General features: G+C 49.3%; 1 protein-coding gene across 1 annotated transcript in view; it reads right to left on the bottom strand.

The window, feature by feature from the left end:
- The window catches only part of ESRRB (estrogen related receptor beta), a 183425-nt gene extending 177081 nt beyond the window's left edge, over positions 1–6344 (bottom strand). Inside the window, exon 1 of the mRNA XM_065941363.1 lies at positions 6162–6344. Within this exon, the coding sequence (XP_065797435.1) occupies positions 6162–6163 (2 nt within the window). The 5' untranslated portion in view covers positions 6164–6344. The remainder of the gene's footprint in view (positions 1–6161) is intronic.
- Positions 6345–15960: the final 9616 nt, after the last annotated feature.

Below are 15960 nucleotides of genomic sequence, written 5' to 3'. Positions count from 1 at the left end.
TCAAGTCACTTCCCCCTCCCATGACTGAGGGATTGGGAGGGCCCCCTTGCGAGGAGAGACTCCGTGCAAGTCACTTGGCATGCATTTATTGAGCACATACTGTGTGTCATGCATTGCGCTTGGCACTGGGGCCTCCAAAGCTGATAGCAAGGAGGCAAAAGGGAGGCTGTGACAACTTTAGTGTTTAATAGCAGTACCTCCAACTCTAGGAAGGAGAGCAGAGGAGAGGAACATGGGTGGCACTGCATTCCTACTTGGATCGCCTGACCAGTGGGGGAAGAAAGAGAGGAGGGCTCACTGCCTTGAGGCATAGAGTCTCTGCAAAGACACACAGGGAGAGTCAAGGGCATCGGCACTGGGTGCAGCCCAGGAGAGGACACCTCATGGGGTGAGGTGGCCTTTGGATTCACTGGTCGAGTGACTCTGTTGAGAGCAGGCACCTGCTGCCTAGAAAGCACAGCCCGGTGGGCTTCACAGCTGGGATCCGTCTGCCCTGCTCTGGGGGTCGAGACTGAACTGCCATCGGAGAATGCAGGATGGAGAAGGTGCAGGAGAGACTTGGATAGCCAAGAACAAAAGCTGCTCATTGGAATGTGAGTGGGGCCAAGCGAGTTGACCAAACTCTGATCCGACAGAGCAGAAAAGAGTCAGGCCTTGTTCCCTGACTCAGGACTGTGGTCCGGCCCTCACCCTCCCCCACTCTCTGCTCTTCACCGTGGTTTAAAGCCCCAGGTTCCTTCCAGGTTGGGGCAGGGTGTGTTGCCAATGTGCCTTGAACTCTGGTTTCCAGTTGCAATGGCCTGCTGGAGGGTGAAGCTGCAAGTCTTGCTGACATAGGACTCTGCTCACCAAAACTCAGAGAAAACAGCCTGTTATAGACTGAATGTGTCCCCACCCAGATTCTGAGCCCTGGTTCCCAATGTGATGGTATTTGGAGGTGGGACATTCAGGGGGTAACTAGGGTTAGATGAGGTCATGAGGGTGGAGCCCTCTTGATGGGACTAGTGTCCTTTTGAGAAGAGGAAGAAAGCAGAGCTCTCAGTCTCACCTCCATGTGAGGACACGGCAAGAAGACAGTCCACCAGGAGAAGGTTCCTCCCTGGAACCTGACCATGCTGGCATCCTGATCTTGGACCAGCCTCTAGAACTGCGAGAAAATTAATTTCTATTGCTTAAGCCACCATCTATGGTGTCTTGTCACGGCAGTCCAAGCTAAGATATGCCTTAGTGGGAGGCATAAGGATGTGTTTTTAATGGTGTGACATGGTGTGAGCAGAAGTGACTGCTCTGTGCTGAGCAAATAAAAAGGCTGAGACTTACTAGATAAAAGGCTAACATTCCACATGCACTTCATCTGCCCAACAACTCTATGGGGTAGGTTCTATGTGTGCGTGCATGCTAAGTCACTTCAGTCGTGTCTGACTCTCTGTGATCCTGTGGTCCATAGCCTGCCAGGCTCCTCTGTCCATGGGGTTCTCCAGGCTAGAATACTGGAGTCGGTGGTCACTCCCTCCTCCAGGGGATCTTCCCAACCCAGGGACTGAACCTGAGGCTCTTAGTCTCCTGCACTGGCAGGCAGGTTCTTTACCACTACCGCTACCCAGGAAGCCCAGGTTCTATAATTACCCCCATTTAACAGATGAGAAAATGGAGCCCTTAAGAGATTAGGTAGCTCAAGTCTCACAGCTGAGAAAAGGTAACATTGGAACTTGAACTTTGGCTGTCTGACTCAGAATGTACACTCTTAACCACAGCTCTGTGCCATCCACGGAGGCACTTGTCAGGCCAGTGAGCTGCGCTTACAAAGAGGAATGCTATGTAGCCCCTAGAGTTAGGGGGTTCCTGATGCAGTGAGCGAGGCTGACAGGAGCAGTGCTCCCGTGGGGGTGAATGAAATGATGGTGGGACTCAACTGGGGCCCCAAGAAGAGGACGATGCCAACCAGGTAAGGAAGACGTCACAGAAGAGCTGGTGTGGACACGTTTCAAAGGCCACCTTGACCTGAGGGCTCATGGCCACTGAGTATGAGACACGAAGAGAAAGGACAGTGCCCAGGTCAGAGGGAAACAGAAGGCCAGAGGACCCTGTGGACAGAAGGTAGCTTTCAGAGCCGCTGCTGACCTCAAGGAGCAGGGGAAAGAGCCAAGCGAAAGGACTAGAAACTGCTCACTTGACTGGTGGAGAAAAAAGGCCAAGTGTGCAGAGCACTCAGTATCCTCCAGTATCAGGGATTCCTGCCCTTATCCCCGAAGCTGGAGAAGGAGGCTACAGTCCCGGGGAGCCATATGGCTCCAACATTCCCCTCTCCTCTACTGTACACTTGCCCAGAACTTGGACTCCTGACCTCAGCTTGGCCTTGACCTTGCTTGACCTTGGCCAAATTGCTCCGTGCCTTCTCTGGCTGGAGATGGGAGTGTTCCACCTGCTTTCTTCTAGGCACAGTGAACCAGCTGGGTTTTGAGGTCCTGGCATGCAGTGTGTGCAGGTGAGGGACTCAGACAGATCACGGGGCAAAGGGGAAGCCAGTGGGGGTGCCAGTTTGCTCTTGAGGGGAAAGCCCGCCCTCTGCATTTCAGAGATGGGGCCAAAGTGGGGGAGATCCTCCCCACCAGCTCCACCAGGCAGCTGGGGGAACTCTCCCACTGCCTGTAAATTGAGCCATTCTCCTGTCTCCACGTGCTCACCTCCGGACTGGAAGAGAATTGATTTGGGGAGCTGAAGGCACACAGCCCCTCCAGGGCCTGAGTGAACCCAGGATCCGCGTCTGCTACGGGGGGCTCTTTTTCTGAACACAGCAGAGCTTCTGCACGGTCTCCATCTTCGCTTTGTGAAATGATCCCCCCTCTCTCTCTCTTCCACCTTCCACTTGGCCCAAGTTGCACAGCAGCCTGGAAATGCTGATGGCTTAACTGGTTTAATTTTTTTCCCCAGCAGCCCTGAGGGGTTTTAACTCTTTCCTCCTGCAGAAACCCTGCTTTTGGAGTTGAATGTTTAAATTCTCACTGGGAGACTCATAAATATTCGGAGTCACTCTCTCCCTCTCTGTTTGATTAGGAAATGAGCCTTTAACTCAATGTAATCCCCAAGCCATTAACAAAAAAGCCCTCAACAGCTCCACTATTAGAATTTCACTCTTAACCCGCTGAGGATTGAATTAGATTAACATAACTACCCACAATCTGAGTTTATTTTCTGTGCCAGATAGAAATGTGTTTTTCAGGAAAGGCGAGAAGGGGGAGGGAAGGGAGGGGGGAGACAGAGAGAGCGGGAGAGTACAGGAGGATAATGAAATGTAAAAATAGAGATAAGAAAAAGATGGACAGATACACTGTAGAGGTGAAGTGATGAGGAGAAACAGCTGTACTTGGGCTTTGGTTGAAAAATCCTGCCAGCTGCCATTTTTTATTTGTGAGATATTTGGAGGGGAAATCGTTTGAACGAGGGGAACGCTTTCCAGGTATTTGCAGTTCCTTCTTCCTCGAGATTGATGGCCCTGCACCTGAGCCTGCTGTAGTCCAAAGCACCTGCTCACTGGCCCCACTGTCCCCCATTTGGGAAGAGGTCAGGGCTGGGTTTCTACGAGCTGGCGGAAGGTGGGGGACGCATAAAACAGCAGCATGTACACAGGCGACTGTGAATTTACATCAAAGAAATAAACAATGATGAGGATGGAACGGGGGAGATTTTACTGACTTGAAGTCACAGACAGCCCCGTGACCAATTACATGTAAGAAATCAGTTTGGAAAAAAAACAAATGAGTTTGACAGGAGCTTGGTCCACATAAAATTAATCGCTATTGAAGCAGAAACTAAGTAATCACAGGCTGCCTTATGCAAAAGCCTTGCAGTTTCCCCAACTGCATCTCTATATGTAAGTCCAAAGGGGCAAAACCACATCCTGAACTTGAGGGGGAAAGCCAGGCCTTCCAGCATACTGCCAAACAAGCTCCCATTCCACCTAAAAGTGTCCACAGGTGGCCAAAGGAAGCAGCAGTTCTTGTCTACATATGACAACAAATATTCTCTCGTCTCAACCGATAACACTAATAAGAACACAGGACTTGTTCAGAAACGCGGGACTCACCCCCACTGCATTTAATCTGGGACCGGCAGGCTCCAGGGTGCATGCTGAGGAGTGGAGGGAACCGCTTGCTCTTGTATGAAAAGGTTTGGAGAATCTCACACTTTTACCTAAAAAGCCACTGAGATCAGACAGTCCTAACAGTTCAATTTTGCAAACAGCTGGCTGCTGAGGTTTCTGAATGCAATGTCTCAATCACTTGGTTCACTTGAGCTTTAATTAACAATCACCCACCAAATCCCACTTCAGTATTATTATGGGAAACCTTTGCAGGATATGTTTATCAAAACAGAGTCTGTGGACTAGAGAAAGTAATAATGCTAGGTACAGAATATGCCCATTTCCTTTTTTTTTCCTCTCGATTTCTGGGACTCTACTTTCCCTACTAGTTTTGAAATAATGACATTTCTCCTGATTTTACACAAAACTCTTTCTTCTAATTTCTCTAGCAGTGAATATAGTGAACATATAAAGTTTACTTTCAAATCCTAGTGGGGATCAGGAAGGAATAAGAGATTAGAAAGTAAACTTCACATGTTCTGTCCTCCAAAATAATAAATGAATGGATTAAAGGCATTAATAATCTTAAATAAACACTGATAAAAATACAGAACCGAGAGGAGGAAAGTGAAAGTTTCATAAAGGTCAAAATAAAACTGAGATCAAACCACCTCTCTAAATATATGCCGGCGTCCATATTATTTAACTTTCTTCAAGTCAGTTCTGCTGTTAACATGATTTTGTTTTTAATCAAAACAGTCCAGACATATCTGTTTTGTTTACTGCTTTTAAATTGTTGTAAAGATTGATGAGTTGGGATCTTGTTTTCCCAAAGAAATCAAAAAGTAGTGCTTAACGATGTAGCTTATGGGAAGCATTGTATTAGTAAATAGAGACTCAGGTATTATTTGTCTCGTAAAAAAGGATGCATTTTAAAGTTGTATATCATATACGTTAAACATCATCGCTTTTTTATTCCCAAAATTTAGGGCTTCTATTTCTTCATAAATATTGTTATATATATATTTGTTATAAATATAACAAATCTACCCAACTGCAGCATTTTTAGCTAACACTATGCAGTTTCCAGAAACTAGAGCCCCAAATGTTTCACAGGAAGCTGTTGGCGTGTTAAGTGGTGTGGACCAGCAGACAATACCTGGGGACTGCCGTCTCTAGGAGTTGCCGGCGTGCTCACAGAGTCTGTGCTCTGCTTGTCTGAGACAAGAATGGCTTTGACAAGGACCCTCATATCAACTTTTTTCCTTCTCGAAGGATGCGGAGCAATGGTTCCATGGCACTCCACACCCGGCTTCTATCCTTTCGGATCCTCCTCCACTCCCAGTCCCTACCCCAGTTCCCCTTTCAGGATGAAGAAAACATACCAAATGAGTGAGCCAACAAAAGCCCGCAAGGCAAGACAAAGTGTCAGCTCTCATCCCAACTTCTCAAAGCAAACTCCGTGCAAAAAAAAAAAAAAAAAGTCATTTTCCTTTAAGGCGCTATAGAAAAGCTGGCTATCGGGACTTTCATAATTTCCCCTCTGAACCAGGAAGCTCCCGGGCTGAAGCCGAGTCTGCCGGGAGCCCTCCATCATCACCTGTCCTGTGTGAACTGGGTCTTCCCTCTGTAACCTTCCCAGCTCACCCAGAGCCGGAGCTGCCAGCAAATGAAAGTTTTCACGCTGGGAGACATAACCACCCCGCGGAGTCGCATGTAAACTTTCCCTTGCCCTTTTGATTTACTTACTTTTTCCCAGTGAAAACAAATAAAAAAACTAAAAGAGGACCTACTGATTTCCAAATGAGTTTGTGTAACTGTCCCTCCCCACCCTTCCAGGTCCCTCTTGCCCTTCCCAGGACAGGCTGCGAGAGGCAACATTTTCCTCTGGGTCACCCAGAGATGCTCGAGGGTGCCGAAACCCAGGATGAGAGAGCAGGCGAGGGGGAAGATATTTTCATCCATGAAAAAGACAGAGGGGGAGAGAGAGAGAGAGAAGAAAGCAGCGTGGTGTGGGGCAAAGGACAGAAGGGTCCAGGGCAGAGTCAGGGGCGGAGGGTAGGAAAGGTCCGGTACTTACATGCTTGGGGCTGGGGTGGGGGGACAGGGTGGCGGGGAAGGGGCTCCCCTCAGCTGTTTCCAGTCGCTGATGGCTCGTCGCTCAGCTCCTCCAGCACCAGCTGACAGTCCCCTGTCTGTGTCTCTTTGTGACTAAGGACACAGTACTCCCAACCTATAAATAGATCCCGACTCCGTGATTGATATAACAGGCAGCTGACAAAAAAAAAAAAGATCCCACAACCATAACCAGGTCTTAAACAAAACAGCAAAAAAAGCTCTAGACTTTCAACCCCACCGAGCTCCATGCAGACTCCATGCAGATGGGCATTGGAAAGCCGGGAAGAAAAATATACAATGAAGGGCAGGAGGAAATGGGGAGAGGACAAAAACCAGGGAAAGTGTGAAAGGCAGTTACTTCTCCAGCGGAGGACTTGGGGTCACGGGAGAACCGAGGGGTGATGGACGGCCGAGAGAGCAAGGAGGGAAATGGGCAGGAGGGTCTGACCCGTCCCCCCACCGCACCCCCACCCCCCATCCCCATCCTGAGCTCCTGGCCCGATCAGGGCTGGAGTCAAAGTCCTGACTTGGGAGCATTCGTCAGCCCAAGTGCTTTCCACGAAAGTTTCCATGCCTCCTGCCAGATCAGGAGGCAGGGAGGGAGCAGACAGAGCTTTCCTAGCTCAGAGGCCAGGCAGGCTTTTCGGGGGGACACACAGGACATTCCTGGAGTGGGGAAAGGGGAGAGGACGTGCAGGTTAGGGGCTGGGACTGGGGTCACCTGTGCCTGGCATGACAGGGCCCAGTGGGCTGCTCGCAGCTGTAGTGGGTTTTAAAAGAATAGGGGTGACATTCCAGACAGAATTGCCCAAGGTTGAAAGGCCATGGGGGCCTTGCTGTCTCTGCTTCTTCCAGAAAGATTTCCTAGGAGACTGAATTATTTGACAAAGCTTCTTCTTGGGGAAAAGATTCCCAGTCTTTGGGATAGTAAGGAGGCTCTAAGAAACACTGGCTGCTCCAGTTTGCGCAAAGGTGGGGCAGCCTCTCCAGGGTGGTCCAGCCCAACTCTGAAAGCTGAGGCATGGGGCAAAGTTTCTAGAAGAGAGGAGAATAATGGAGAAATGACGGAAGTGTGGACTGTCCACACTCACCAGGTGAGCTCCTGATTACCCCAGGGACTCCTGCCATCTGCAGGCTACCTCCTTTGGTCACAGCAGGGTCCTCTGTCTTGGTGCTCTGGTTCCCTGTGCACACAGATATAGGTAGAATTTCAGATGAGGCTCCCTGTTCAAGAAGGGTCATGGATGGGCCCAGTTGCTTGCTGGGTGTGATGAGGGATAGGCATTTTATCATCCTTTAAAACGTCCTCATCTCTAACTTTTTAAAAAATGAAGTGGAATTTCATCCTCATGTTACATCTAATTCTTTACTCTCCAGATTAGCAGATAATCTGAGGCTGGGGTGTCCAGTCTGTTAAAGTCAAAACCTATTTAATATGCAGGACCTCAAACATTTGCACAGACAGTCTGCCATTGGAATATAAGCTCCCAGAGGGGAAAGACACGTGTCCGTCTTATTTACCACTGCCTGGCCAGCTCTACCATGATACCTGACACTTAGGAAGACTCCCCTGAAGTATGGATTGACTGACTAACTGATTGAATGAATGCGTGAGTGAAGAGTGATGCCTAAGATACCCACCATTTGAATCACTCATTTGGACCAAGACATTCACTCTAGAAACGTCTGTATTATGAGAGTGCTCCAGGGAAGGGAGAGAATTAGGAATTGAACAATAGGCAGATAGAGTCTTGACTGGCCTACCGCTGAGCCACGATTTCACCTGCTCTGAGCATCAGGCCATTGTGGCCACCAAGCACTTCCCTCCAATCAGGCCTGAAGGGCTTCCCTGGTGCTCAGGGGCTAAGACTCCACCTGCCAATGCAGGAGACACAGGATCCCTGGTCCAGGAAGATCCCATGTGCTGAGGGGCAGCTGCATCACCACTCCTGAACCTGAGCGCCTCAGCCCGGAAATCGCAACCACGGAAGCCCCCGAGCCCTTGAGCCCATGCTCTGCAACAAGAGAAGCCACCACAATGGGAAGCGTGTGCACCGCAACTAGAGAGTAGCCCCCACTCGCCGCAAGTAGAGAAAAGCCCGTGCAGCAGTGAAGACCCAGCAAAGCCAAAAATAAATAAATAACCAGGCTAGAACACTCATGGGGTTCTCAGTGAACAGAGTTGCTAGGAAGCCAGATAACCCAGCCAAGAGGCAGGGGGCTCTAGATCAGTTCCCCTGCTGATGACTAGGGCTATGGCCACTGGGGCTCACATTCATTCCAGGCTCCTTCCCAGGGGAAAACCTTTCTCTTCTGATGCAGACTTATCTGCTCTCTCTTCCAATCCTCCAGCTGTGTCCATTCAGACTCTCGCTGACCCTGCCCTGACTTCTGGCAGAAATCACGTGTGAGTCTTTGTGGCTGCATCCTCTCCAAGCACCTCACCCTCTCCAACCTCCATGCCACCACCGGCTTCCAGCTCCATGCCTTGCCTGTTGTAAAACGCTCAGTGAATGGGGTGAACCAAGCTATGCCTCCTTCAAGGCATCCTCCTTACAAAGCCCCTGTATGTGTGATTGTGTGTGCTCAGTTGTTCAATGTATCCGACTCTCTGCAACTCCTTGGATTATATTGCCCACCAGACTCCTCTGTCCATAGAATTTCCCAGGCGAGGATCCTGGAGCGGGTTGCCATTTCCTACTCCAGGGGATCTTCCTGACCCAGGGATTGAATCTGCATCTCTTGCATCTCCTGCAATAGCAGGCAGATTCTTCACCACTGTGACCCCTGGGAAGACCAGAAAGCCCCCGTGGCACCTTGATTTTGGCTTTTCACTGTCAGGCCCATCTCTGAATCACTCCTAGTGATTCAGCTCTCCCAGCTGAACCAAGTCTTGGTGTCTGCTCCCAGCTAAGTGGCCCAGGGAGACCGGCTAATAACCAGCGGGCCTCCCTCTGATCACACAGGGCTCTGGTGAAATGCTAGTCATTATCACGGGAGGCCACAGGCCTTTGCTTTCAGGAGGCTTTTTATAGCCCCATTTTCTCATTGTAAAGCATCTCCAGCTTCCAGAGCCAGGCCCCCTGGGCAGACGCACACACAGACACACACACCTAAGTAGTTAAAATGCAGACACCGGATCAGGACTCCCAGGGTTGGAATCTTGCTTCTTCCACTTAGTATTGCGAAACTGGTGAAATCCCGTAACTTCTCAGTGCTTCAGTTTTCCATCCGCAGGGTGGAAATTCTAAGTGTCAGCCTCTTCAGATTGTCACTTTGACAAAATGACTCAATGCGAGGAGGTGCGTAGCACAGTGCCTGGCACGTGAGAATCCTCCACTAGTGTTTCAGGGAGCATTACCAGCCCCCATGTATGCCTCTTTGCCACCTCGCTGGAGCTTGCTTTGGCTCCTCCCCACAGCTTGAGGAGGGAGAGCTGAAAGGGCCAACACTTGACCACAGAAAGGGTCTGCAGAGCCTGGCCAGAGGTCAGAGGTCAGAGTTCAGAGGTCAGGGAGACTGTGTGGAATCTTTTAACGTTTAGTGTGCAAACCGAGGGGCAAGTGAGGGCAAGAATAGAAGGGTCCAGGAGACCTAGACCCCCTTACACCCAAAGAGCCAGGCTTATAAACCTCTCACCTCTCCCTTGACCACACCCTCCCTTTCCCCGAGATTCTCTGCCCACCTTGGGTATTCTGAGCATTCTGTATCTCAGTGTCCTTGAAGACTTAGGGTCCCTCCTCGAGCTACTATCCAGCAGCTGACCAGAATGTGGCTTTGAAAAGAGTGACCAAAGTGTCAGTGAAACCCCAGTCACTGAACCTATCATTCTCTGCGAGTATGAGCTCTACTCCTTCCTTCAAACGTGACCTCAACTCTGGGATTTCTTGAGTTTTCGGTACTAACTTTTTAAGCACGTGATATATATACTTTTTATTACTATTTAAAATTCACATGTGGTGTTGGAGAAGACTCTTGAGAGTCCCTTGGACTGCAAGGAGATCCAACCAGTCCATCCTAAAGGAAATCAGTCCTGGATATCCATTGGAAGGACTGATGCTGAAGCTGAAACGCCAATACTTTGGCCATCTGATGGGAAGAACAGACTCATCTGAAAAGATCCTGATGCTGGGAGAGATTGAAGGCGGGAGGAGAAGGGGACAACAGAGGATGAGATGGTTGGATGGCATCATCAACACAATGGACGTGAGTGTGAGTAAACTCCGGAAGCTGGTGATGGACAGAGAGGCCTGGCATGTTGCAGTCCATGGGGTCTCAAAGAGTCGGACATGACTGAGTGACTGAACTGGCTGAAAATTCACATGGCACAAAGTTTAGCCTTTTACCCCCTTCACAGTGCAGAGGTCAGTGGCATTGAATACAGTCACAAGGTGGTGCAACCATCCCCACTGTCTGGATCCAGAACATTTTCATCACCCGCAAAGGAGACACTGTACCCATTAGCAGCCACTTCCTATTTCTCCCTCTTCACCCCCAGCATCCGCCAATCTGCTTCTCTTTTTCTAAGGACTTTTTTGATGTGGACCATTTTTAAAGTCTTTATTGAACTTGTCACACTACTGCTTCTGTTTTTCTCTTTTGGTGTTTTGGCCACCAGGGAGGTGGGGTCTTAGCTCCCCAACCAGGGTTCTCACCTGCAGCCCCCTGCATTAGAAGGCGAAGACTCAACCACTGAACCACCAGGGAAGTCTCAAGTCCGCTTTCTGTCTGAATGGATTCCCTACTGGGGACATTTCTTATATATAAATGGACTCAGATAATATGTGGCCTCCTCCTAACCTCTTGCCCCCACATGTCTGTCCTGTAGAAACAAGGAGCCTGACCATTCGTCAACACCTCTTGTTTTCCGTGGTCTCTATCTGTCGGCCTCTACGCCGGTTTTGGTCCCTGTGGCTAGGGGTGAGCCTCCTTGGCCTCCAGACCTGCTAACTCCCCAGGAGCACCCACAATGTGCCACTTCCTCTTATGGGGTTCCTGGTGACAGTGACAGACAATTATTATTTCCTGTATTAGTTTGCTAGGGCTGCCATATTAAATATCCAAAATTGGGTGGTTTACAACAACAGAAATTGATTGTCCCACATTCCTAGAAGTTAAAAGTCCAAGACCAAGGTGTAGGCAGAGTTGGTTCCTTCTGAAGGAATGTCAGTTCAGTTCAGTCACTCAGTCGTGTCCAACTCCTTGTGACCCCATGGACTGCAGCACGCCAGGCTTCCCTGTCCATCACCAACTTCTGGAGTTTGCTCAAACTCATGTCCATCGAGTTCGTGTTGCCATCCAACCATTTCATCCTCTGTCGTCCCCTTCTCCTCCTGCCCTCAATCTTTCCCAGCACCAGGGTCTTTTCCAATGAGTCAGTTCTTTGCATCAGGTGGCCAAAGTATTGGAGCTTCAATTTCAGCATCAGTCCTTCCAGTGAATATTCAGGACTGATTTCCTTTAGGATGGACTGGTTTGATGTCCTTGCAGTCCAAGCGGGAGGATCTATCCCAGGCCTCTCTCCTTGTTTCTGGTGGTTTGCTAGGAAATTGTGACTTGTAGAAGCATCAGCCCAAATTTTGCTTTCTTGTTCATATGGCATTCAACCCGTGCACATTGTCTGTTTGGGGATCCAAGTTTCACCTTTTTATAAGGACACAGTCATATTGGATTCGGGTCCACTCTAATAATCTCACCCGGACGGGATCATCTGCAAAGACCCTATTTCCAAATAAGGTCATGTTTACAGGTCTTGAGGGTTAGGACTTCAACATCTTTGGGGGAAACACAATTCAACCTGTAACATTGCTTCTTACACAGGAGAGCTGCATGTCTTGCACTCCTCAGTATGAGTCACAGGTGAGCGAGCATCACCACGGGAGAGACACAGGCAGACGGAGGGGAGGCCTTGGCAGCCCGTCTCCATGCCACAGGCACGCAGGTTGCCTCCTGGCTCCGTGCCACCAGACTCCGTTTGGCTTGCTCCAGCGTCATTAGTCCCGACACATCAAGGTGACTTTACACTGTTCACAAGGTCCCCTGAAGGTACACTCACCACTGCCCCACTGGCTTATCAACTCATTTACCTTTCAGAGTTGCCTCCTGCCATCGGGAGTGGCAGGCAGGGACCCGCAGCCCGGAGAAGGGCTGCCTTCATTTGATCTGGAAAGAAAAATCTATCTTCTCAGGAATAGACCTAAATACAACACATCAGTGCAGCTGGGTCATTAATCATCTCCCGCCGGGACCTGGAGACCAGGGGGCGGCCATTGCAGGCACTGGCATTCCACACGAGGGCCGGGTGGAGGTGGGGACAGCCTGCTCTTCCCTCCGGGAGCATTCCACTGGCAGACTGGGGATGAACCCAGCTCCGGTCGGGGATGTCCTGCAAGGGAGGGACCGGGAGGCGGGTGTCGATCCCCTCCTAGATGTTCGGGCCTGCGAGGAGGTACCCCACTGAGGCAAATACTACCCTCCCCACTGGAAGCGGAGCCTCTCGACCAGGAACCCCACTTGTCTGGGAACTGCCAGACCCAGGATTTTGACCTACAACTGTCTTGGGGGATCCTACACTCTTAGAGGAGCGGCACATACCAGAACAGGGATGGGGGAACACTGGGAGAACTAACACGGGGCCAAGTCAACAAATCAAAGACCTCCAGGCCCAGCCCTCCTCCCAGTCTCTCCCATTTCTTTACTCCAAGTGATCCCACCCTGCTGCTCATCCAGCCTGCTTGGGGTCCCATCAACAAGCGCTCCCTGAGGGGCGCAGTCCTAGCTCCCTCGCCTTCCCTCTCTCTTCCCTAATTCCTGTTCATTCTTCATGGTCCAGCTCATGTGTGACATCCTGCCAGTCTACTCCCTGGCCACCAGGCCCCTACCTGCAGGTCGCCTACCACCAACTGTGCATCTCCTTCCAGCCACCCCCCTCATCCCACTTTGCCCTGAGTTGTATGCCGTCTTCTTGGGTGTGTTTGCCTCACGCCACAGCAAAGTGGGGGTTTCCCTGATGGCTCAGTGGTAAAGAATCCACCTGCAATGTAGGAGCCACAGGGGACACAGGTTCGATCCCTGGGTCGGGAAGATCCCTTGGAGGAGGGCAAGGCAACCCACTTCAGTATTCATGCCCGGAGAATCCCATGGACAGAGGAGCCTATGGCAGGTTGTAGTCCATAGGGTCACAAAGAGTTGGACGTGACAGGCAATTTAGCATGCATACACTGCCTAACTGAGAAGGCTGCGCTCCTATCTAGCCACGGTTGGAGGCCTCTCTGCCATGGACCCCTGCTTGAATGGTTCTCTGTGTTCCTTGGGATAAAATTCAAGTCCTGGGACTTCTCTGGGAGTCCATTAGTTGGGACTCTGTGTTCCCAGTGCAGGGGTTGCAGGTCTAGGTTCGATCCCTCGTCGGGGAGTTAAGATCCCACATGTGTGCTACACAGCACAGCCCAAAAATAAAGACATGAAAATTTAAAAAATCATGTATTAAAAAAAATCCAGGTTCTTTGCCTGGCTCTAACTATACTGAACAATTCTGCTCTAGACCAAATGAGATGGTTGGATGGCAATACCGACTCAATGGACATGAGCCTGAGCAAATTCTGGGAGATGGTGAAGGACAGGGAGGCCTGGCATGCTGCAGTCTGTGCGTAGGGTTGCAAAGAGTCGGACACAACTGAGCAACAAGACCGGTCACATCGCTCATTGTATCCTGCCTTGTGGAGGTTTTTCCTCTACAACATTGCATTCCATTTTATCCCTCTGCCTGAAACATGGCATGCAAACTTCAGAACCCAGTTCCAATGTCACCTCCCCTGGAAGGCCTTCCCAGCTTCAGCCACCCCTTGTTCTGTCCTGCGGACTGTGTGGCATGCTCGACCACAGCACTTATCACACAGTCAATATTTGTTCACTTTCAGTCTCCACCCCTAGGATGCAGCTTCTAGAGGATGAGGATTTGCTTTTTGCATGTTTATTTCATCCTCAGTCCCACCACTAGTTTCCTTGGTGTCTGAAACAGCAAAGAATCCTCCTACAATGCGGGAGACCCAGGTTCTATCCTTGGGTCAGGAAGATCCCCTGGAGAAGGGAATGGCAACCCACTCCAGGATTCTTGCCTAGAAAATTCCATGGACAGAAGAACCTGGTGGGCTACAGTCCATGGGGTTGCAAAGAGTCACACATGACTAAGCAACTAATGCACACATTTCATCGTCTGCATGGCCAACAAACAATGCCTGTCCCAGGTCCCAGCATTTATCAGGTGATCAATAAATGCTTATTGACTACATGAATGAAAACTAACGAATTAGGAAATTAGTGAGAAGGTGAAGGGTGAGGTCAGAGATCAATGTAGACTGAGGGAGAAATGGTCCACAGGCCTGTTGGTGGAGTAGTACACACGCCAGGAGGCTCCGCATGTGTAATGGGCCACACGAACTTCCTAGAATCAAACAGATCACGACCTTTGCAGGAATATGTAGCAGCTCCAGACTTAGGAACCTATAGACACTCTGCCAGGGAAAAAAAATAACCAGCCAGTTAACATGAGTTGGAAGGGACTTTGGGGAAAGGGAACATAGATGAGAATTATAGAAGAGGAGCTTGAGTAATTGGTTGGCTACAGTCTTCTCCCACTGCGTTTCATTGCTGGCTGGGCCCATCATACATATAAGGTCTGAAAAATGCCACTTGTTTTTCCTAGTCCCCCTTACAAGGCTAGAGGTTGCCCTGTGTTCCAGTTAGACAGTGAGACTTCAGGGTGAGTCTGTTTGGGGAGAAGGGACATTTAGGCAATATTTTCCTCCATGATCGAGAGAGAGAGAAGGAAGGAGAAAGGGTTAGGAAATGCTGCAAAGGCCATCTTGCAACCATGAAGAAAGAAGCTTGAAGACAAAAAGCCAGTATGCAGAGAATAGCAGAGCACAAGAAGAGAAAAGACATGGGTCCTTAACAGAATCGGTGACCTGCTGAACCAAAATCAACCCAAGAATCACATACTTCTCGTTATAGGAGATGACATGCATTTTAATCACTTACATCATCATTAGTTATTGCCTAATAACTACATCACTATTAGTAATATGTATCCACAACCTACATTCCCAAAGTGTTCTAAGTGAGGTATTGGGAGGGGAGGGTAATGTTAAATATGGCAATGCAAGCTGGGAACCAGTTAATGTAAACTGGATATAAATGAGCAGAAAGTCCTGAGACCTCACAGGTTAAGAATCCCTAAACACAAACATTAGTCAATATCAATGGTGTGAATTTGATTTCATAGTTTTGGTTATTCCAGTTCTCTGACTTAGATGATAAGTTGTCACTGTCTCCCCCTAGTTGTAATTCAAGTCCCCCACCTTTACCTTGCCCCCACATGGTTAGTGTTTGGGCCAGAAAAAAAGCCTGCATATTTTTGTAACACTTTACAAAATGATATTCATTTAGTTAAGTCACAGTAGCCAGAATAGTACAAAGAAAAAGAGGAAAACAATAGGAAGGGAAAGACTAGAGATCTCGTCAAGATAACTGGAGAGATCAAGGGAACTTTTCATCCAAGAATGGGCACGATAAACATCAGAAATGGTAAGGACGTAATAGAAGCAGAAGAGATTAAGAAGACATGGCAAGAATACACATAAGAACTATACAAGAAAGGTCTTAATGACCCAAATAACCATGATGGTATGATCACTTACCTAGAGCCAGACATCCTGGAATGTGAAGTCAAGTGGGCCTTAGGAAGCATTACTAAGAACAAA

This window comes from Muntiacus reevesi, chromosome 7 (genome assembly GCF_963930625.1).
Source record: "Muntiacus reevesi chromosome 7, mMunRee1.1, whole genome shotgun sequence".
NCBI lineage: Eukaryota > Metazoa > Chordata > Mammalia > Artiodactyla > Cervidae > Muntiacus > Muntiacus reevesi.
The sequence above is the reverse complement of the archived record's forward strand: the minus strand, read 5'-3'. Positions and strand labels throughout refer to the sequence as shown.